The 23079-nt window shown below is 47.3% G+C and overlaps 1 protein-coding gene across 1 annotated transcript in view; it reads left to right on the top strand.

Moving 5' to 3' along the window:
• Positions 1-23079, top strand: part of PTPA (protein phosphatase 2 phosphatase activator) — a 63235-nt gene that overhangs the window by 38586 nt on the left and 1570 nt on the right. Inside the window, exon 9 of the mRNA XM_088453521.1 lies at positions 473-580. Within this exon, the coding sequence (XP_088309647.1) occupies positions 473-580 (108 nt within the window). The remainder of the gene's footprint in view (positions 1-472; positions 581-23079) is intronic.

A 23079-nucleotide genomic window follows, 5' to 3' on the forward strand; every position in this document is an offset into this window, starting at 1 on the left:
GGAGGCACCACTGACATCACCAGTGATGTCAGTGGTGAGCTTCCTGCTCTGTTAGAGCAGAAAGCTCCCTGGGGCTTGCGGGAACAAGACCCTACCACAAGGCCTTGTCGCAAGCTGCGATGGTCGCGACCATCACCTAGCCGCTCGCAAAAGCTGTGGGTGGTCACCCTGCCCTGATTCAGAGCGAGAGCTCGCTTTTTGCGAGCTCCTCTGAATCAGGCCCTAAGTACAAACAAAAACAAATCTTTGCAAAACTGAAGCTGTCCTCAAAACATAGTGCTAGTAAATAGATGTTTTAGCAGTAAGTATGTCTAATGGTCTCTATTTTTCTGTTATCTTAGGTAGCGGCGGAGTAAATTCTGAGTTGCGTACCACTGCTGTAGTTATGTGTAGAGAGGAATTAATCTGAAAACTCTGTTTGTTAGGAAATTGATGTGAATTCATTGTCTCAAACCATTTTTTCTGTTTACAGATGAAGACTGGCCCCTTTGCTGAACACTCCAATCAGCTTTGGAATATCAGCGCAGTCCCTTCGTGGGCAAAAGTCAATCAAGGCCTCATCCGCATGTACAAGGCAGAGGTGAGGCACCTAGGGTCAGACCTACTATTTATCCACTTCATTTTGCTTGAATAATACACGGCCCATCGTGCACTGAATGACAGATATTTACAGCAGGATGTGGTCATAATCCCGAATGTCGAGATGCCGGCTCTGGAATACTGACACTAGTCAGAATCCTGGCGCAGGCACCCCAACAGTAAGTAGTGGGGTTAGGGAGAGGGTTAGGCACTAGAGGGGGAGGGTTAGGTTTAGGGTTTGGGGGAGGGCGGGAGGTTTAGGCACTGCGGGGGAGGGTTAGGTTTAGGCAGCGGGGAGGTAGGGAGAGGGGGAGGGTTAGGATGCCGATCGACAAGTATTGGTATACTAACCCTGTCGGAATGCCAGCGTCGGGAATCTGTCCACCGGGATTCTGATCGCCGGCATCCTGTACCCAACCCATTACAGAATATGTTCCTACTAAAAAGCATTTCATGGAGATTGTGAATGCAGCACTCGTACACATGGCGCAGAATACAACTTGTAGTGCTCTATCGGAGAGACATGTCACAAACTTACGTCCTACTGTAAATGAGGCCCAATATAAACACACACTGGCCTGAAAAAATATTCAACCCCTTACAAAAAATCATTAGATTTTTCTGTGGTACAAATTACACTTATTTATTGCGAACCAGTAGACTCTTAAACTAAATGTTCAAACTCATGGTTCATTATTTGTCTGCAGATTTTTTACTGAAAAATGCAGCTTGCATAAGTATTCAACCCTGCTGTGGAAGCTCCAAGTTTGTTCTCCTAACATTTAATTAGTTAGCCTCTACCTGATCCCAAGCCCAAAACTGCTGTACACAAACATCATCCAACCAACCTGAACACCCTGGAGCAGAACTGCAGTGTGCAAACCTGGCAGAGACTCACCCCAACAGACTTAAGTGGCCCATACACCTACACGACCAGCATAAGATCAGATTGAACATACGATTTCCCTACGACTCCCCGGAGCTCCCTGGCAGGCCCGGCAGCATGTCAGTTGTTTTTCTTAGCACAGGATCTGTCGTAAGATCGATCCTGTGTCTCACAGGCTCATTAGGGAAACAGTCATTGAAATTACTGAATTTACACACGATGGATCGCATGAACAAAATAAACGTCACGATCTGCACACGATACAATGGACAAGATGTGCTGCACATCTGATCATAAGATATGATTATAGGAGCTGCGGGAGAGCGCACATCGGATCGTATCTTACTAAAATAATACACGATTTTCACAAGATCCATCTTATGACTCATCGAAAATCGTGCAATCGGCCCGAAATCGTGTAGGTGTATGGGGGCCTTTACAGCTGTAATTTTTGAAAAAGGTTTGTCTTCTAAGTACTATGCAGGGGATGAATACTTAGTATTCAGTTCTTTCAGTTTCTAAAATCTGCAGACAAATGGTAAACTATGAGTTTGGAAATTTGCTTTAAGAGCCTACTGGTGTACAATAAAGTGTATGTATATATATATATATATATATATATATATATGTGTAACTGCTAGCAACTTCCTCTTTCTTCTCCACATTGATTCCTCCATAGTGGGTAGGGGCTGTGTTGCACATACCCAGCCCAGCCTCAGGGAGATTGCTAGACTTTCCAGGGAGTCAGGGAGGTCACCACTATTTCAGGGACTTTCTCTGAATTTCAAGAAAAGTCAGCAAGTATGATTTACAGCACACTTTTCTACTCTCCCTGATGTGGGAGGCTTTCGATTTTGGGTAGCCCCCCGCTCCTTTGTAAGACTGGCCTGATCTCGAGCAGAACCCCCACTTCCGAGTGAAGTGGGCAGAATGGGGGAAATAAATGGGAATTGCTGGTTCGTGTGGAGAGAGTGGGGGCTAAAATGATGCAGAAAAATATCATTTAGCCCCGCCCCTCCCCACAGAGCTGCGTATTGCAAAATTTTCCTGCAATGGGGCGGGGCCTAATGACGTCAGAGTCCGGCATCCGAAGTAGCAAGCTACAGCTCCTCTCCAGGATTCTCCCAGAGAGATGAAAAAAGTAGGTAAGTATGAAATACAGCCCTCTCTTTCTGGTCTTTATATACTGTAACAAAGGCAGATAATGTAAACATATTTAGCATATAAATTCCTTTTACTTAATGTGTACTTGACTAATGGTGGGCACACACTGGCGGATACATTGGCCGATCGATTGATCGGCCAATATATCTGCTGCACGTCGGCCAGTGTGTACCTGCGATATGTCAGTGAACGACGGGACCGACATATCGCATTGGCTGTGCTGCACAGCCGATGGACAGATATGTAGACATATCTATCCATCGGCAGGTGCCGACCGCCCGTACACACACAGCGGCAGCCGCGAGGAGGGGGGCGGGACCCGCAAACCGACCAGCCCACTGGCCACCAGGTCCCGCCACCGGAACCCGAGGGCACAAGCAGATGATTGCCGTTCAGTGTGTATGAACGACCATCATCTGCAGATATATCTGTCAGGTGTGTACCCACCTTTAGTATAGATCCCCTTATTGTATTCCTGCTCTCTTCTCGACTGGCTATACAACAGGGAATATTTCAATCATATAATCTCAGATTAACAGCAGCACAGATCATTTCAGGAAATAAGGGGTAGACTGTGGTTTGACTGTTTGTGTGGCTGAGTAAGTGAGAGGGCTGATGGGAAGGGGGGGGGGGGAGGTTAGTGATGTGAGGATCTTGTCTAGCCCACCCGGGAGGATTGTGGTGTCCGATGAATCTCTATATGAAGCTAAGTAGCAATAATTTAATTTGAAGCAAGTTTTCATTTAGCCCTTTATTGTAACAAAGCAACTAAGAAAGGGAATCACTGATTTTACTGACCAGCTAGTTTAGAGGATTGCCCGTCGCACAATGTAAGCCACACAGAATGAAGATGTGGTTTTTAGTAACCACAGAGAAACCAGAAAAAAGATGTCATACAGTGTGTGGAAAACTAATAAATGTATTTTTATAAGGAAACCTATACACACAGATTGCCCTTGCTGTGCTGTCTGTGTGTGTTCAAAACCACTTTCTTCTAAGTGTCAACCACATAACACATTCTGCAGCATTGGGGCTTTCAGATTACCGTCATCTGTGCTAATTGCTTCCCCGGCAATAAACATCGACATGGTCGGAAAATGTGTTTCAGAATAGCACCGACATGTGCCACAGCATATCTCCCAACACATGGGAAAGAGGGACTTTGGGCGTGTGCTGGAGGTGTCCTACGTGGCCTTGCAAGAAATTGGGCACAGCCTTGTCATGCCCCAGTTACCATCACTCTTGGGGAGCGCCCAGAGCAGCCGAGCCACCCCTTGGCTCACCCCCCCCCCCCCTGCACTGTTGTGCATATGTGTATGACCTCTATTCAGTATTCACCCGCTGTGGTTAGTAGATATGGCCACAGTGTTCGGAGGAAGGCAAGTTACCGTTGCAACGGCATGTAAACGCCGTCAACGCCCTTCACGGCTTGAACTCGCAAATTTCTGTTCACAGTCCTATTGGTCTGCAAACAAAAAAATGTGCAAGTCCGGAAGTACCATAAGTGGGACATGTAGCCCTCCTTACTTGCAGGTGCGAGATAATTATACCTAATTTATTTATTTATTTATTTACCAGTTATTTATATAGCGCACACATATTCCGCAGCGCTTTACAGAGAATATTTGTCCATTCACATCAGTCCCTGCCCCAGTGGAGCTTACAATCTATGTTCCCTATCACATGCACACACACATACACACTAGGGTTAATTTTTGGTGGGAGCCAATTAACTTACCAGTATATTTTTGGAGTGTGGGAGGAAACCGGAGTACCCGGAGGAAACCCACGCAAGCACAGGGAGAATATACAAACTCCACACAGTTAGGGCCGTGGTGGGAATTGAACCCATGACCTCAGTGCTGTGAGGCAGTAATGCTACCATTACACCGTCAATTGAATCTCTCCCAAACTTTTGTCACTTACCGGTCCCCAAAAAGGTGTAGACAAATGTTAGATTTTTATTGGCAATCGCTGTCTAATTGGCTACATGCACTTCGGTGACCAAACTGGTTAAGGTTTGACATTTGGGCCAAGCTACGCTGTCATGTCCAGATCACCCTGGAGCCTGTTAGTGTGGCTGGAAAGTGACTGGATCCATAGACCTATAAGAGAGTGCTCATCTTCACATTCACCAACCTGCCTGATAATTGTTTTGATGATTTAGTGGGATCGTTATCAGGCCTCTCACTGGTTTTATGTTTAAACACACTCACCGGCCCAATATCACAGTCTGTGGCCAGTATTATTCTCATTGCCCTAATTCCTTAAAATATCAAAAAAAACTCATACGTTTTGACAAAATGTCTCTCTTATTACTTTACACTCTTCCTTCTTAAACAATTAACTCAGTTCCTGGAATTTTATTATTGTTATCAACTTTCGGTACTTACCATTTAAAACATTCATTGGGTTCTCTCTGCAATGAGTCCGTAAAGTACACAAGTCCCAATATTGTAAAATAGACAGGATGATCGTCAGCCATGTTGTTAAAGCTCTTCATAGCGTAGTGACAAATCTCTGTGAAGTTAGAAGGAGAACTCCATGTTTGATCAGCATTATGGGCACATTGATGCAGAATTGGACAAAGGCTGAAGGAGGCAGGTAGTGAATGCCATAAATGAGGTGCAGCCTGGAGGGATTAAGGGGTCTATTTACTAAGCAGTGTTAGGAGACAGAGGGCCTGATTCAGAGCCGGACGCTATTTGCGAACGGTCGTTCAGAAAAAGGGGCCGGCTATTTAAATTGAGAGCTCGCTCTTTTCGGTCTGTGGACGCCTCTATGTCTGAGCGAGCGAACGAAACATGCGCTCGCTATTTTGTAAAGACGCCCCCTGGCCGTTCGCATCATACGTCATCTCCGCTATTTATTAGATTAATCGAGTACATCGAAAGGCGTCTGAACTGCTCGCAGTGCTTGTGGTTGGATTTTCCTACCGCAATCATGCGACCAGTTCAGGCTCAAAGACAACCAAGTGACGTGGCCGATGACGCTGCTTTGTTAATTATGCACACCCTTAAAACGCCCGTTTTGACCATTTGGCACGCCTGCGTTCGGAGCTCCACTCCCCGTTTTCAAGCACCTTCCCCTGTTACCACCCACAAACGCCTCATCCTGTCACTCAAATTAGCAGGCATTCGCTATTTTGCGAGCGCACAATTTCCGACCGCAATGACTGGTTGGCGCATGCGCTGATTGGCTGGCACCTTATCACTTTTCACTCTGTCGCCTAACACAGCTTAGTAAATAGACCCCTGCAGGTGTTAGTAAGAAGACCCTATAGACGGGGAGGGAGGTCAGTGTTGGAGCACAGAGGTAGTGTAGTGAATCATGTATAAGGTTAGTGGTGCAGTTTGAGGATATTACACTGACTAGGTATGAGAAAGTCACACGTAGTAGAGGGACGATAGTAAGGCCATACATTTGCCCGTCAGGAAGGGCTAATGTATCTGAATTATGTTACCACAACAGTAATACACAGCTGTATTTAACCCCTGCAAAAGGTGAGCACATGTAGTGAATAGAATTACTGAGGTGAAAAGTTCCTGGAGCACTGAATCAGTCCTTCCTCCATCACCCCCCCCCCCCCCCTGCCGGCTTCACATCCTGTGTAAGGTTCCACCCACATACCTCTGTAATCTGGGAGCCAGTCTCTTGGAAGTCTGTGCTGTCTCCTTCCTGCTAGCTAGGTTCTGTCCCTGTCTATACCTCCATATACAGAGATGCCAGTTGCTGCCGAGGAGCAAGTCTAGCTGACCACTGCTCCACGCAGGGGAGACCGGGGAGGGTTAGACATCGCAGGCTTGGGCTGGACAGCAAACTTTATGCTTTACTACAGATCAGCTGAAAATGAAAACTACAACTTTTCTGATAGTTTGAAGCCGTAGTAATTCTCTCTCTCTATATATCTCTATAGCGCACACATATTCCGCAGCCCCTTACAGAGAAATATTTCAGTCATTCACATCAGTCCCTGCCCCAGTGGAGCTGACAATCTATATTTCCTACCACATGTACACACACATACACAAAAACACCAGGGTAATTTTTTTTTCAGAGGCCAATGGAGAGAACATACAAACTCCACAACAAATAGGACTTTGGTCAGGAATTTAATTCATGACCTCAGGGCTGTGAGGCAGTAAAGCTAACAATTATCTATCTATCTATCTATCTATCTATCTATCTATCTATCTATCTATCTTCTTAGCTTCTATGGAAATAATGATCCTTGTAAGGCAAGTAGGTTCTCCAGTGTTTGTGGAACTAAAAGTCCCAGCATGTTGGTCAAACTAATATCTGGAAATCCACAGCAGATCAACCTGTGCACACCCAGTTCTTGTGGAACTACAAGTGACAGCATGCCTTGCCAGCCAACAGTCATAATAGCAGGTTCCACAACAGCTGAATGCCCATAGGGTGCCCGATTTTGCATCTGTGTCAGTACATTATAAATTGTTTTTTTACTGCACACAGTATATAGAGATCCAAGTAGAGTGTAATGGTGCATACACACGGTCCAACATGCTCGATCATCGATATCGTTGAACGATTTTTTTCTACTTTAAAAAATGAACGATGAACGATATCTGACCGTATTTAAATGATGATATCGACCAAGTTGACCTGCATGTACGGTCAACCTCCGATATCGTTATCGTCCATACGGCCACGTGCATCGTTGGTCGTTCAATGCAAAAAAGTAAACGATATGAACAATATATAACGATAAACGATATCGTTCATATTGTCCCGCAAAGTTAGACCGTGTGTATGCACCATAAGAGGGACATAAGATGATTGCGTACAGCCCGCAATAACAGAGTTTCTCCTTGGAATACAACACACATTGTGCTATTATCCAGCCTTCCTAATACACGGTGTCTGATGCACTCCTCGCCCTGCGGTGCGGGATTTGCTGGTATGAATGCTGGGGCTGTTCGCTGTTCCCTGGCACCACAAGGAGCTGCGGTATTGATTTGCAACCGAGAGCTGCTTCACATTAGGAGCGCAGAGCTAGCATACTGTGCCCATGTGTGTCAGCTTGTGACTAACCAAGTACAAACCGATAGGCCTCTTCCTTTCATCCCTTGATGTGTGTTCCCCTCACACCACCACCACATAAACCCTCCGCCTGCTGCAGGAGAACAGCACAACTCTTTTAGGTTTGAAATTGGGCTCATGTTTGCTCAGCCTCCTCCAGGCCCCCGAGTCTCTGGGAAGCGAAGTGAACTTTCACCCTGGCTGGAATTCCATGCGGCCTGATCTCCCAGACTCCCCCCAGCCTGCCTCATGACATCAGCGGCCGGCAGCTGCATGTCTTCCACTAAGAGCCTGGGCTAGGGCAGGGTAGCGGGGCTTTTACAGTCCACAAACACGTCTGAGTTATTTCTCTACCAGGAGGCTTCACATAGATGGCAGATGAGACCGGCTTGGCGAATTAGTAGGTTTCCAAACTCCTATTGGAATTGAAAGCTAAATTTTTTTTATTTTTTTTTACATAATGTGAAAATAAATAGGTACGATCTTTTGCAATACCCAGAAAATTTTATATTATTATTAACTGTTGTTTCTATAGCGCACACATATTACGCAGCGCTTTACAGAGAACATTCAGTCAATCATTTATGCTAGAGCTTACAGTCTATTTGTTTTGTCACAAACCAATTACCCCAACAATATTATTACCAGTGATTTATATAGCGCACACATATTCCGCAGCGCTTTACAGAGAATATTTGGCCATTCACATCAGTCCCAGTGGAGCTTACACTCTATGGCCCTCATTCAGAGCCGCTTGTAAGCGGCCGCTCGTTTGTTCCGAGCGATGTTCGCACAACTGCGCATGAATACGGATTGTAATACGCATGCGCGAACCAGTCAGTGCGGCCGAAAATTGTGTGCTCGCTAAATAGCAAATGCCTGCTATTTTGAGTGACAGAATGAGGCGTATGTGGGTGGTAACGGGATGGTGTTTGAAAACGGGGAGTGGAGATCAGAACGCAGGCGTGCTTAAGGGTCAAAACGGGCGTTTTAAGGGTGTGCATAATTAATACAGCAGCGTCATTGACCACGTCACTTGGGTTTTTTTACTCTGAACTGCTCGCAAAATAGCGGTTGAAAAAAACAACCACAAGAATAGCAAGCAGTTCATACGCTGTTCGATGTACTCGATTAATCTATTAAATAGCGGACATGACGTATGGTGCGAGCGGCCAGGGGGCGTATTTTTCAAAATAACAACCGCAAGTTTTGCTCGCTCGTTCAGACAGAGGCGTGAACAGACTGCAATGAGCGAACGGATCATTTGAATAGCCACCCCTTGTTTTTGAACGAAATAGCGAGCGGCTCTGAATGAGGGCCTATATTCCCTATCACATGATCACACACATACACACTAGGGTTAATTTGTGTTGGGAGCCAATTAACCTACCAGTATATTTTTGGAGTGTGGGAGGAAACCGGAGTACCAGGGGGAAACCCACGCAAGCACAGGGAGAATATACGAACTCCGCACAGGTAGGGCCGTGGTGGGAATCAAACCCATGACCTTAGTGCTGTGATGCAGTAATGCTAACTATTACACCGTCTGTGCTGCCCAATATATGTTTTTGAATCGTAGAAGGAAACGCGTGGAGAACATACAAACTCCTAGAAGGCGATTCAGTTTGGTACAGATTGCGTTCCACTTCGCACCTGCATGGTGATATTATCGCAGTGTCGGGGGGTACTGTATATGGCAAATAGACGCAAACCTCTTCATTTTCTAATTGACCATACCCCCAAGTCTGCTAAACCTAAAATGGTAAAAGATAGGCCCTTTTGTAGCTTGACAAATAATTTCCTTGTAACCGGTCTGGAATTGGTTTTATACCCCCAGTACAGATTGGACCAATATCTGCATGAAAAGTAATTACCCCAGTCACATGTAAACAGAACGTGAGCTGCAGCGCACTTGATTGCAGCACATTAAGGGGGCTCATTCAGAGTATAAAAGGAAGGGTGTGTTTGCCGGCGGGAACAGTTGCTGGTGAACAGGGAAGTGAGTGGACTGCCTGCGCGTCCACCCTCTGCGTTTTAGTGTCCGCGTGTTAGTTACTGCGCCTTCTGTGTAGCCAGCAAGTGGGGCAGGATCGGGGCAACGCTGCCTTCTGTGTTGCCAGCAAGTGGGGCAGTATCTGGGCAACGCTGCCTTCTGTGTAGCCAGCAAGTGGGACAGTATCTGGGCAACGCTGCCTTCTGTGTAGCCAGCAAGTGGGACAGTATCTGGGCAGTGCTGCCATCTGTGTCCAGCCAGCAAGTGGGACAGTATCTGGGCAGCGCTGCCATCTGTGTCCAGCCAGCAAGTGGGGCAGTATCTGGGCAGCGCTGCCATCTGTGTCCAGCCAGCAAGTGGGGCAGTATCTGGGCAACGCTGCCTTCTGTGTAGCCAGCAAGTGGGGCAGTATCTGGGCAACGCTGCCTTCTGTGTAGCCAGCAAGTGGGACAGGATCTGGGCAACGCTGCCTTCTGTGTAGCCAGCAAGTGGGACAGTATCTGGGCAACGCTGCCTTCTGTGTAGCCAGCAAGTGGGACAGTATCTGGGCAACGCTGCCTTCTGTGTAGCCAGCAAGTGGGACAGTATCTGGGCAACGCTGCCTTCTGTGTAGCCAGCAAGTGGGGCAGTATCTGGGCAATGCTGCCTTCTGTGTAGCCAGCAAGTGGGGCAGTATCTGGGCAATGCTGCCTTCTGTGTAGCCAGCAAGTGGGACAGTATCTGGGCAACGCTGCCTTCTGTGTAGCCAGCAAGTGGGACAGTATCTGGGCAATGATGCCTTCTGTGTAGCCAGCAAGTGGGGCAGTATCTGGGCAATGCTACCTTCTGTGTAGCCAGCAAGTGGGACAGTATCTGGGCAATGCTGCCTTCTGTGTAGCCAGCAAGTGGGACAGTATCTGGGCAACGCTGCTTTCTGTGTAGCCAGCAAGTGGGGCAGTATCTGGGCAATGCTGCCATCTGTGTCCAGCCAGCAAGTGGGGCAGTATCTGGGCAACGCTGCCTTCTGTGTAGCCAGCAAGTGGGACAGTATCTGGGCAACGCTGCCTTCTGTGTAGCCAGCAAGTGGGGCAGTATCTGGGCAACGCCGCCTTCTGTGTAGCCAGCAAGTGGGACAGGATCTGGGCAACGCTGCCTTCTGTGTAGCCAGCAAGTGGGGCAGTATCTGGGCAACGCCGCCTTCTGTGTAGCCAGCAAGTGGGACAGGATCTGGGCAACGCTGCCTTCTGTGTAGCCAGCAAGTGGGACAGTATCTGGGCAATGCTGCCTTCTGTGTAGCCAGCAAGTGGGGCAGTATCTGGGCAATGCTGCCTTCTGTGTAGCCAGCAAGTGGGGCAGTATCTGGGCAACGCTACCTTCTGTGTAGCCAGCAAGTGGGACAGTATCTGGGCAATGCTGCCTTCTGTGTAGCCAGCAAGTGGGACAGTATCTGGGCAGAGCTGCCATCTGTGTAGCCAGCAAGTGGGACAGTATCTGGGCAGCGCTGCCATCTGTGTCCAGCCAGCAAGTGGGGCAGTATCTGGGCAGCGCTGCCATCTGTGTCCAGCCAGCAAGTGGGGCAGTATCTGGGCAGCGCTGCCATCTGTGTCCAGCCAGCAAGTGGGGCAGTATCTGGGCAGTGCTGCCATCTGTGTCCAGCCAGCAAGTGCGGCAGTATCTTGGCAGCTCTTAAAACATGTATTTGTGCCCAAAAGCAAGTGGGCAGTATCTGGGCCGCACTAAGGATTTTCTACTTTAAAACGAATTAGAACCTGTTTAAGGAAGCTGAGTACACTAAATAATCTGATGCTAAAGTCACTAGACCCGGGGACCAAATCCTACAGACTGATTAAGAAGAATTAATATATAAAATGTTAATCTTGAGTTTAAATCAATATAAGGTCAGAATTTCAACATTTCATTATTTCGAAGACCCCCACTCGGGTGGCAAAATTTTCTGGGGAGAACACTGTGGCATCTATTGAAACAAGCTGGCTGATTGGGGCGGTGCGGACGCATAGCTGCATATGGGTGAATATCCACATATAGTTCCGTGCACGCAATGTGGGTGTAATTGCGTCCGACTTGCAGTCATCTTGGCCCCAAATGCCCCACGACTCTAACTACGACAGGAAAGCTGTGCGGTTCAAAGTCCGTTTATGAGAGTCAACAAAGAGTGCGCACAGCAGTAGTTGCTAATATATTTGTAGTGGCGTTATGGAGTAAGACGACAATATGGATATTGCTGATGGAATGTAGTCGGCATCCCGGCGTGCGGTATGCCGCCGATCTAAATACCGGTGGCGAAATCCCAACAGGGTGGGATCCCGGCACGAGTATCCCGACCGTCGCCATCCCGAAGGTAAGTATCTGAGTGTTAGGGGGACGTTGGCGTTAGGTAGCGGGGTTAGGGTTAGGCTCTAGGGGGAGGTTTAGGGTTAGGCACCGGGGAGGGAGGGTTAGGATTAGGGTGCGTGGAGGCGGAGGTTAGGTTTAGGCACCGGGTAGGGGGTTTTTGGGGTGCGGGCAGGGGAAGGTTAGGCTGAGGCACTACGGGGGGTGGGGGGGTGGTGAGGGCTAGGCACCGGGGAGGGAGGGTTAGGGTAGGAGTTAGGAAATCACTTACCATTAGTTGCTATGGGTGTGGGGATTCTGGCTGTCGGGATTCTGACCAGCGACATCCCGACAGCCGGGATTTCATACCCAACCCATTCCTGACATTATCCAGATAGATCTAGATTAGGGGGGCATTGATGGCTAATAATGGATGAAGCAGGCATCTTGGTTTGCTGGTCTCCTCCCAGATGTGTGTGGCTGGGACTGTTAGGCAGAGAGCAATGAGGGATAACATTGTGAGCATTAATATATATACCCTATTCACAAGGGCTATTCTCACTTTATAAATGGTAAGGAGCACACGTTATTCTACATAGGTAACTTTATCTCTACTTCCTTGTTTCTTCCGAGTGGGGTCTTTTATTTATTAGCAGTTACTTATATAGCGCCAGCATGTTTTGTTGCACATTACAATTGGGAACAGAACAGTAATAAAACAAGACTGGGTAATAACAGACTGACAGAGAGGTTAGAGGGTCCTGCTCTCAATAGACTTTTCTACCAAAAAGAAAATATCATCTGTAGGCACCAGGGGATGTCACCATATTACTGGGAACGGTATGCAGTCGGGAAGCCGGCGGACCTAATCCCGACAGCCGGCTTCCCAACTGTCATATCCCGGCAAGGCACTAAAGACAGGCGTCAATATGCCGACGCCTGTCATTAGACATGCTCCGGGAGCCCGACGCCCGGCATCACGATCGAAGGGACGCCGAGCGCGGATAGCCGGTTTTAGGTTTAGGGTTCCCGGGGGGGGGACTTAGGGCTAGGCACTGCCCCGGGAGGTTAGGTTTAGGCTAGGGGAAGGGAGGGTTAGGTTTAAGGCTCCCAGGGGGGACTCAGGGTTAGGCTCCCCCCCTGGGGGACTTAGGTTTAGGCGGCGGGGAAGGGGGGGCACCCCTAAGGGAGGGTTAGGGGGTAGAAATAGGTTAGTATATACTTACCCTTGATGATCGGGATTTCCTCCTCCGCCGGGATGCCACTGTCGGGATTCCAACCGCCGGGCATGGGTCCGGCGGTAAATCATACCGGTTCCCTGGGAACATCGGGGCACCGCTTACTACACTGACACTTTACAATAAGTTAGAAGTGGGAGTACTCCTGTTTTATTCTGCAAATAGTACATTAAAAAAAAAAAAACATATATTCTTCATTATTAAGGTAGTGCTTCCGGCGTTGTCAATCTGTAGCTCTCTAGCGTCTGTGGAATTAAAAGTTCCAGTTTGCCCTCCCAGTTCTGTTCTGGGACTTGTAGTTCCACAGTAGCCAGGGAGTCACAGGTTGTCTTCACCTGTACTAATAGAAATAAATTATAAAAAAAAAAAAAATAGGAAACTTAGTTTTAATTTTTAATTATAGTAAATATTTGAAAGTTCTTGGATAGCGTCAACATTGCCCAGGTCAACATTATCCATGTGGTGTTTTGTATGCATTGCACGTTTGGGATTTTCACAGCAATATTTAGCATTGGGGATGTTAAGCACTAATAATAATAATAATGATTATCTGTAAGGTTTTGTTGTGCCGGACTATGGGGAAAAAATGTATCATACTTTGGGGGCAATCCAAATAGCCATGAAGGGCGCGTGTTGCCATTGTCACGGCGTTCAAACGCCGGCACCGCATCTCACACCCCTCACGGACCTCTTTGAAGCTGAACTCGCTCAATTTTTTTTACGCAGCACTATGGGGCTGCGCACGGTTTTGAGCAAGTTCAGGCTGCCGTCATGTGCGCCCGTTGTTGCGAGGACTTGCGCCCGCGAGTGAATCGCTTATAATTGGATTGACCCCATAAAGAGACAAATACAAGGTAGACAAAATAAAAGCAGAAGTGAAAACTAATTCTTGAGTCGTGTTTTATGCATATAATACAACCAAATAATTTAAAGATTACAAATAAACCGATTCATATATGGAGAGCGTAGTCACAGTGACCAGTATTTAGCAGGAACCCATCAACTATCCACTGGCAGCTGAAGTGTTACAGGCATGTATTGCCCTGTTTGTGTGAGAGTGCAGCTGCTTCTCCCTGCCTCTTCCCACACACACACGTGTGGAAACTTCCTTAGTGGTAAACTTCCTACCAAGGCCGAGAGCCCACTTTTCCGGCCTCAGCCTCTGCAGCACTGTGAGCAAATGTACAGGAATAGACAGCGGTCTACAGGGACACCGGTGCAAAACTACAGCCAAATGGAGTGCACATCCAATGCTCATCATAAGGAAGGTCCTGAGTTTGGTGGAGAAAGAAGCAGGCTCCTCAAACAGCACAGGGTAGTGATATAAGGGCCTGATTCAGAGCCGCTCGTAAGCGGCCGCTCGTTCGTTCCGAGCGATGTTTGCACAACTGCGCATGCGTACGGATCATAATACGCATGCGCGAACCAGTCAGTGCGGCTGAAAATCGTTTGTTCGCTAAATAGCGAATGCCTGCTATTTTGAGTGACAGGAGGAGGCGTATGTGGGTGGTAACAGGGGAAGGTGCTTGAAAACGGGGAGTGGAGATCCGAACGCAGGCGTGCTTAAAGTTCAAAACGGGCGTTTTAAGGGTGTGCATAATTAATACAGCAGCGTCATTGACCACGTCACTGGATTATTTTATAGTCAGAACTGCTCGCAAGATTGCGGTAGGAAAAACCAACCACAAGAATAGCGAGCAGTTCATACGCTGGTCGATGTACTCGATTAATCTAATAAATAGCGGACATGACATAGGATGCGAGCAGCCAGGGGGCGTAGTTTTCCAAAAAACGACCGCATGTTTGGTTCGCTCGTTCAGACCTAGAGGCGTGAACAGACTGCAAAGAGCGAACGGTTCATTTGAATAGCCACCCCTTTTTTCTGAATGAGCGAGCGCAAATAGCGTCTGGCTCTGAATGAGGTCCTAAGTCTCCTAGCACGGTGATGCTGGGAAACTTTTACTATAGTTGAGATAATGAAGACAAATGTCGATCTACAATTCATTTATATGGTGCCTGCATAATCCATAGCACAATATGGGACAAACACAGTAATAAAACAAGGCTGGGTATTACCAGACAGGCGCAGAGAGGTAAGAAGGCGCTGCTCGCAGGCTAACAATCTATATGGAAATAGGACTAAACTTAAGAGCCACATATTATTATTAATATTATTATCCTTTATTTATATGGCGCCACAAGGGTTCCGCAGCGCCTTACAAAGTACATAAACAAATGAGCACACAAAACAAGTACATAGACAAATGAGCACACAAGAAAACTGTTATTAACAGTACAAACAACGCAGGACAAATACACGATTTATACATTGCTGCATAGCACTTAAAGAAGCAGCATGGCATCAGCAACCAAGGGTTAGGTGCTGCTGTAAATTAAAGCAGGAGTAAGTGAAGGAGAAGCACATGAGGGAAGAGGGCCCTGCTCGTGAGAGCTTACATTCTAAAGGGGAGGGGGCAAACAAACAGGGGTGACACAGATGGGCTGGATTGTGAGGAAGGAACATGGAGTAGTGGGTTAGGATGAGAGCTGGAAAGCTTTGAGGAAGAAAGGGGTCTCGAGAGCCCATTTCAAGGGTAGGAGCCAAGAAGCAATGTTAACATGGAATTTTGAGTTATGGCCAGGGGGACGAGGAAAGGCAGCTACTCGAGGAAGTTGGAAAAGGCAACTGTTATGAGCATTGAATGCAAATAATGAAGTGGAGAGTTTAGAAGGTAAGAGTAGGTAGGAGTGACCAGATGATAGAAGTACCCCAACACCAACACTGTGGCAACCTTCAGGCCAGGGAGTGTGAGAGAATGTGAGGCCCCTAAAGGAGATAGCTGCAGGAGAAGTGGTGTCAGATGGGTAAGTCCAGAATTTGGTGATGGCTAGGAGATTAAAGGACTTGAATATGAAGCCGTAATGGACAGGGACCAGTTGTTTATAGATAGGACTGGCTTTCCAAAGGAGACAGGAGAGAGGGATAGAGTTGGGAGGAGAGAGGAGTTTATTAGGGTTGCTGTAGTGTGGGGTTGAGATTGATTTAGAGCAGGGGGATAAGGAGAGTGTGGGTATGTGGTGGGCTCCTGAGTGAGGAAGGGTGACAGCAGGTGGTGGGCAAGGTGAAGGTTTAGTGTGGTTTGGGTTGAGAAGAAGAGGTGTTACTTGGAGAAAAGGGAGGGTGCAGGGCTTAGGAGTTATGGGAGATGTGGTGGAGAGTACTAGATGGGAAGAAGGGAGATAGAGGAGTGGAAGATATGGAGGATACTATAGAGGGAGAAAAGAAATGGGAACTGGTGGTAGAGGAAAGTATTATGTAGCTTCTGAGTGAGGGGGGGGGGGGGTAGAAGAAAAGAGCCATTGCTAGTAGATGTAAAGGCACAACTACAAGAGTGTATAATAAACAAAATTGAGTTTAGAGCTGTTAAAGTTGCAGGATTTTAAATTAAGGAGAAAGCATTCTTACAGATGAGAAGGTGTTTAAAAATGGTAGATACTACAGTGATGTAGAGATAAATTGACAGTTGTGAAGAAATAATATAAACAGTGTAGGTATATATTGCATATTGGTGTGGTAGGTTAGCAATGGGGGGAAAAGTGCTTATTGGGGCTATGTGATCCAGTCACAGGACATACAGATTTTGGGTATAAGACTATGTTTGAGTTTGTGTAGAGTGGTGGTAATGGCCTAGAATTTCATAGGGAGGTTAAGAACGGGGCTCAACAATTTGATAGACTTGCATGAAGAGATGAGTGTTCGGGGAATGCTTTAAGGTTTGGAGGCTAGAGAAAATTGTTGTTGTATGACCAAGTGGGTGCACCTTAAAAACAGTCCTGTAATCTGGAATGGGAGCATTAATGAGTGTGGGTGAGAGTAGGGAAGCTAATCCTGACCCATTTTTGGAATCCCGGGATTCCCCCACCCTTCCCTGTTTTCCTTCTCCCTCATCCCTCCAGGCATCTTTGTACCTCCTCCATTTTCACTTACCTTATACCCCTTTCAGACATACGACATGGGAAATTTCCTGCTCAGACCCGGGAATTTGTTCAAGACCCCCCTTTCACACTACAGCATCTACCAGGGAAATTCCCAGGTAGACCCCTTTCAGACATAAGTCAGGTTTTTCAGATTACCTGCCTCTCCTCTGCCGTCTGCCCCTCCTAGCCTATCCCCTCTCCGGCTGCCGCTGATGATGTCATCAAAATGCAGCAGGCAGCCGGCCAATCACAATCTAGCCATTTTTTATTTTATCAATAAATAATTTGTTTTACTCCCTATTTGCCCTGGTGGTCCAGCGGGAGTGCGGGCGGCCGGCTGTGGTGTCCCCGGCGTCTGGCTGGGATCCCCGACAGCGGGACCTGTATATATACAGCGACAGAGCCATCGGTGCGGGGGTGGTGAGCGGCAGCGCTGAGCGTCCTATAGGACGCTCTGCGCTGCCCACTCAATGTAAAAGCTGCTTGGTGCAGCCCGGGAGTAAATTCCCGGGTAGCACCATTCGGATATGAGCAGGGTAATTTCCCGGGACTTAACTCCCGGGAAAATCACTGGTCAATTGGAGGGTCGGCTACCCTGGAACGAGTTCCCGGGTAGGTACCTTTCAGACATACACGAGATCCCGGGAATTTGGCCGAGGCAGACCAAATTCCAGGGAATCTCTGTATGTCTGAAGGGGGTATTAGTCACACAGCGGTGGTCAGAAGGGCCGTCACTTGTGGGTGTGTACATTGTCCAATCTACACCCTGGCTCAGCTGCAGTAGAAGTGCTGGAGTCCTGTGACGCGGCTCTCGCAGTTGCCCGTAGAATAGATGGAGTCCCATGATGCATTTTGTTTTCAGTCACTGATTGGTTGGGAGCGCGCTGCACTGTATTGATGTCACAGCACAGGGCACTCCCAGCCTATCAGTGATTGAAAACAAATGCATCATGGGACTCCATCTATTCTACAGGCAACTGCGAGAGCCTGAGAAGATCGGATAATGCGACCGGAACCAAGAAGTTAAGTATTATCCCACTACCCTGGCACAATCCACAATGTGTTTTGAATCCCATAATCATTCAATCCGGGTATTTTTGGGACTCACTTTAGGTGAAAGGCGTAGAGCGGAGGGGTCAAGTTGGGAGATATTTGGAGCCAAGGGAAGGGATGTATGTTGATGCAGTTGATGGCCTTGTAAGTGAATAGAAGTATTTTATGTTGCACTCTGTAAAATAAAGGCAACCGATATAGAGACTGACAAAGTGGAGCAGCAGTAGAATAATGTTTTGCAAGAAAAATTAATCTACCTAATGCATTCTAAATATATTGTATGGGTTAAAGTCTTCTTAGGGGAAGACAAGTGAGGTGACTATTGCAATAGTCAATGTGGTATATAATGAGTACATGAGTCTTTGCAGTGTGTTGTGTGAGATATGTGCGTATTCTGGATGTTCCTTAGATGTATGGAAGAGCATTTGAATAAAGATTGGATGTGGGGAACAAAGGACAGTTCTGAGCCAAGGATGATATCTAGGCAGTGAGCTTAGGCGGTAGGGTTTATTTTCATGCCCACAGATATATCAGGCAGGCAGCTTCTGTTGACTGGTGGGAATATTATTAGCTCAGTTTTTGAAGGATTGCGTTTGAGGTGGCGATGAGAACATAGAAATAGAAGAGAGACATTCAGTAACGCAGGCCAACACAGCTGCCGAGCGTTCCAGAGAGGACAGACTGCTATCATTGTCATTTATTTATATAGCGCCATTATTTTACAGCAATCATTGTATCAGGCCCCGTGTGCTCCCAATTGGAGCATACAGGGCAAGGAGAGTACATATAAACTCAGCACATTGAAGCCATAGGGCCTGATTCAGAGCCGGTCGCTATTTGCGCTCGCTCGTCCAGAAAATAGGGGTGGCTATTCAAATGAACCGTTCGCTGTTTGCGGTCTGTTCACGCCTCTAGGTCTGAACGAGCGAACAAAACGTGCGGTCGTTTTTTGGGAAACTACGCACCCTGGCCGCTCGCATCCTACGTCATGTCCGCTATTTATTAGATTAATCGAGTACATCGACCAGGGTCTGAGCTGCTCGCTATTCTTGTGGTTGGTTTTTGCTACCACAATTTTGCGAGCAGTTCTGGCTATAAAATAACCCAGTGACGTGGTCAATGACGCTGCTGTTTTAATTATGCACACCCATAAAACGCCCGTTTTGACCTTTAAGCACGCCTGCGTTCAGATCTCCACTCCCCGTTTTCAAGCACCTTCCCCTGTTACCACCCACATACGCCTCATTCTGTCACTCAAATTGTCAGGCATTCGCTATTTTGCGAGTACATGAATTTCAACCGCACTGACTGGTTCGCGCATGCGTATAACGATCCGTACGCATGCGCAGTTGGGCAAACATCGCTCGGAGCGAACGAACGTCCGCTTACGAGTGGCTCTGAATCAGGCCCATAGTCTCAAATGCTGTGAGGCAACAGTGCTGACCGCTATGCTACCCTCATCAAAATTCCAAGGCATCGATTTACTTAGGCACCATTAGTCAAAGCCCGGAATTATCGTTCGCTTTGACTGATCGTTTTAAAGCGGAAATAGAAATAAATGGTAAACCAGGCCTGTTTAGCATTTATCTCTATTGCTGTTTGAAAACTATTGGTGAAAGCTGCCGATCCCGAATTGTGTACAGTTACAGAAAAATAAAGTACCTTTCATGTAATGTCTGTGGGGGCGGCCATTGTATGAGTGACCAGGTAATCATTAGAACACATCATTTCTCTAGCAGCCAGCGGCATTGATCAGGGACGAGTTCCCTTTTAGTTTTAACTCCTTTTTTAGAAATAAACCTGTAGATTAAATGTTTCAGTCTCCATATGAGAATGCTACAACTGAAAGTGTGCGGTTACATTAGCTTGATCAAGAACATCGTGGGGTATATTTACTAAAGTGCGGGTTTTTAGAAGTGGAGTTGTTGCCTATAGCAACCAATCAGATTCTAGTTATTAGTAGAATCTGATTTGTTGCTGTGGGCAACAACTCCACTTCTAAAAACCTGTTCTAGTTGCTTTGCATAGGGGCCCTGTTGCGGAAGGGGCCCATGTGACCAGCAGCGCTATACAGACTGGTGGCAGCAGCGCCTTCACCCACCACTTAAACCAATGTCACTGTGTGCCCTGTGCACAGACTGCTATGTAACCTATCCTATTCACCCACCACTCACACCAATGTCACTGTGTGCTCTGTGCACAGACTGCTATGTAACCTATCCTATTCATCCACCACGCACACCAATGTCACTGTGTGTCCTGTGCACAGACTGCTATGTAACCTATCCTATTCACCCACCACTCACACCAATGTCACTGTGTGCCCTGTGCACAGACTGCTATGTAACCTATCCTATTCACCCACCACTCACGCCAATGTTACTGTGTGTCCTGTGCACAGACTGCTATGTAGCCTATCCTATTCACCCACCACTCACACCAATGTCACTGTGCCCTGTGCACAGACTGCTATGTAACCTATCCTATTCATCCACCACTCACACCAATGTCACTGTGTGCCCTGTGCACAGTCTGCTATGTAGCCTATCCTATTCATCCACCACTCACATCAATGACTGCTATGTACAGACTGCTATGTAGCCTCTCCTATTCACCCACCACTCACACCAATATCACTGTGTGCTCTGGGCCTGATTCAGAGCCGCTCGTTCGCTCTGAGCGATGTTCGCACAACTGTGCATGCGTATGGGTTGTAATGCACATTCGCAAACCAGTCATTGCGGTCGGAAATCGCGCGCTCGCAAAACAGCGAGGGGCTGCTAATTTGATTGACATGTACCGTTTGTGGGTGGCAACAGGGGAAGGTGCTTGAAAACGGGGGAGTGGAGATCCGAACGCAGGCGTGCCAAACGGTCAAAAGGGCGTTTAATGGGAGTGCATAATTAGTAAAGGAGCGTCGTCGACCACGTCACTTGGTTGTCTTTTAGCCTGAACTGCTCGCAGTGATAGCGGTAGGAAAAACCTACCACAAGCACTGCGAGCAGTTCAGATGCCTTTCGCTCAGACATAGAGGCGTCAACAAACCACAAAGAGCAAGCGCTCAATTTAAATAGCCAGCCCCTTTTTTTGGAACGACCGTTTGCAAATAGCGTCCGGCTCTGAATCAAGCCCTCTATGTGCACAGACTGCTATGTAGTTTATCCTCCTATTCAAATAAACGCGGGCCCATAGCACCTCTCCCGCCACCCCTTACCGGCCACACATGGTGCCACACCTGTCTCTTGCATTGATGATGTCAATACAATTTGTTTTTGTTATTGCTCAGCTTTACCTTGATGTATGCAGATGAAACAAGTGTAGGTAGGAGTTTCCTCTACACATTGATGCAGTTTTCATGAAAATTGCTTCAGTAGTTTTTGCACCAACTTGGAACAGACTGACAGACACAACGCTCTTATTATATTACTATAGATATTATTTAGATTTATGGCAATGCGAGCAAGGGTCTGGCAGAACTTTGCTGTTAATTGTATTTCCCCCTTATGATTCTTGATCAATGTTACTCCTTGTCATTTGCATGTAGTACACTTGGTAAGGTGAGGCTATGAGAATTAAAATGTCATTAACAAAAAAGTAGGAATTGGTGGAACATATTGGGGACTGGTCCACTCTGTAAGACTATCACACACCTGACCATAAAGTGAGTAGCAGCACATTCAAAATGGAAAGTATGAAAAAGTGGCTGTGGCCAGCTGATAGTGATGTCAGGAGGCCCCTCCTACATTGATGACATCACAGTACCAACACCCATGTTAGTGTTTCAGGAAAGCACAGATTGGCTGGGACATAACTTTTATGAAAACATTATCATTTTTGGGGGGCCTGATTCAGAAATGTGCGATCCCCATCCCGTACGCAGCTGCTGTACAGAAATATGTAAATGTCGCAGACGCTGCGGGATGTATTGAGATGCCCACCTGTGGCTTTGCAAATCCAAGCATCTGCGCACAAAGACAGCATCGGTCGCATATCCTTTGACAATTGGACTCCTGAGTAGCCCTATGGTCAGGCAGAATGACAGCAGGAACTAAGACGCCGGAGCCACCTTCACTGCCTACGCGATCGCAGACTGCGACACACCCTGAAAATGGTTGTGACACGCCTGCGTTCTTTGCCTCCACTCCCCGATACCTTCCACAAAAGCTTCCAGTCAATCAGACTGCGAGTATATATTAGCTGAAGAGTGACTACGGTGATGTACCGTGAGCAGGAAGCTCCCCACTGACATCACTGATAATGTCAGTGGGGCCGCCCCCAAACGGCAAGCGTTCCGACAGGAACGCCTCCGTTTGGCCGGGCACGCCCCCGGCCCGCCCAGCAAACGGAGCGAGCTGTCACTCAACATCGACAGCTCGCCCCGTCTGCTACGAGACCCCTAATGACGGATCAACCGTCGTTAGCCGGGTCTCGCGCATGCGCACGAAGGAGCCGGCGCCGTTGTGCGCATGTGCACTGGAGCAACATCAACCCGGTTGCGAGCTCGTAGAGCTAACAACCGGGTCTGAATAAGCTCCAAAGTACCAAAAAATCAGCACCTAACTGTCACTTTACAGGCTGAAGTTTGTAAAATGATAGGAGCTGATTAGTTGGTACTTTATCTCCATCCAAGGTTTAGTACATAGACCCCTTAAACTGTACATCATGTCTGCCATTTTATTTTTAGTTTTATAAGTGTGGAAATAGCAGTAAGAAAATTCCAGATAACAGCAGGGTTACACCTCCTAAGGTGCTGATGCTGCTCCAGCTGATTATGGTTGCGCATACATCCCCTTCAGTAGATGTACCCTGACGTCATCAGTTACTATCCACGTCGA

Source organism: Taudactylus pleione, unplaced genomic scaffold (genome assembly GCF_031769625.1).
Source record: "Taudactylus pleione unplaced genomic scaffold, aTauple2 ptg000579l, whole genome shotgun sequence".
Taxonomy (NCBI): domain Eukaryota; kingdom Metazoa; phylum Chordata; class Amphibia; order Anura; family Myobatrachidae; genus Taudactylus; species Taudactylus pleione.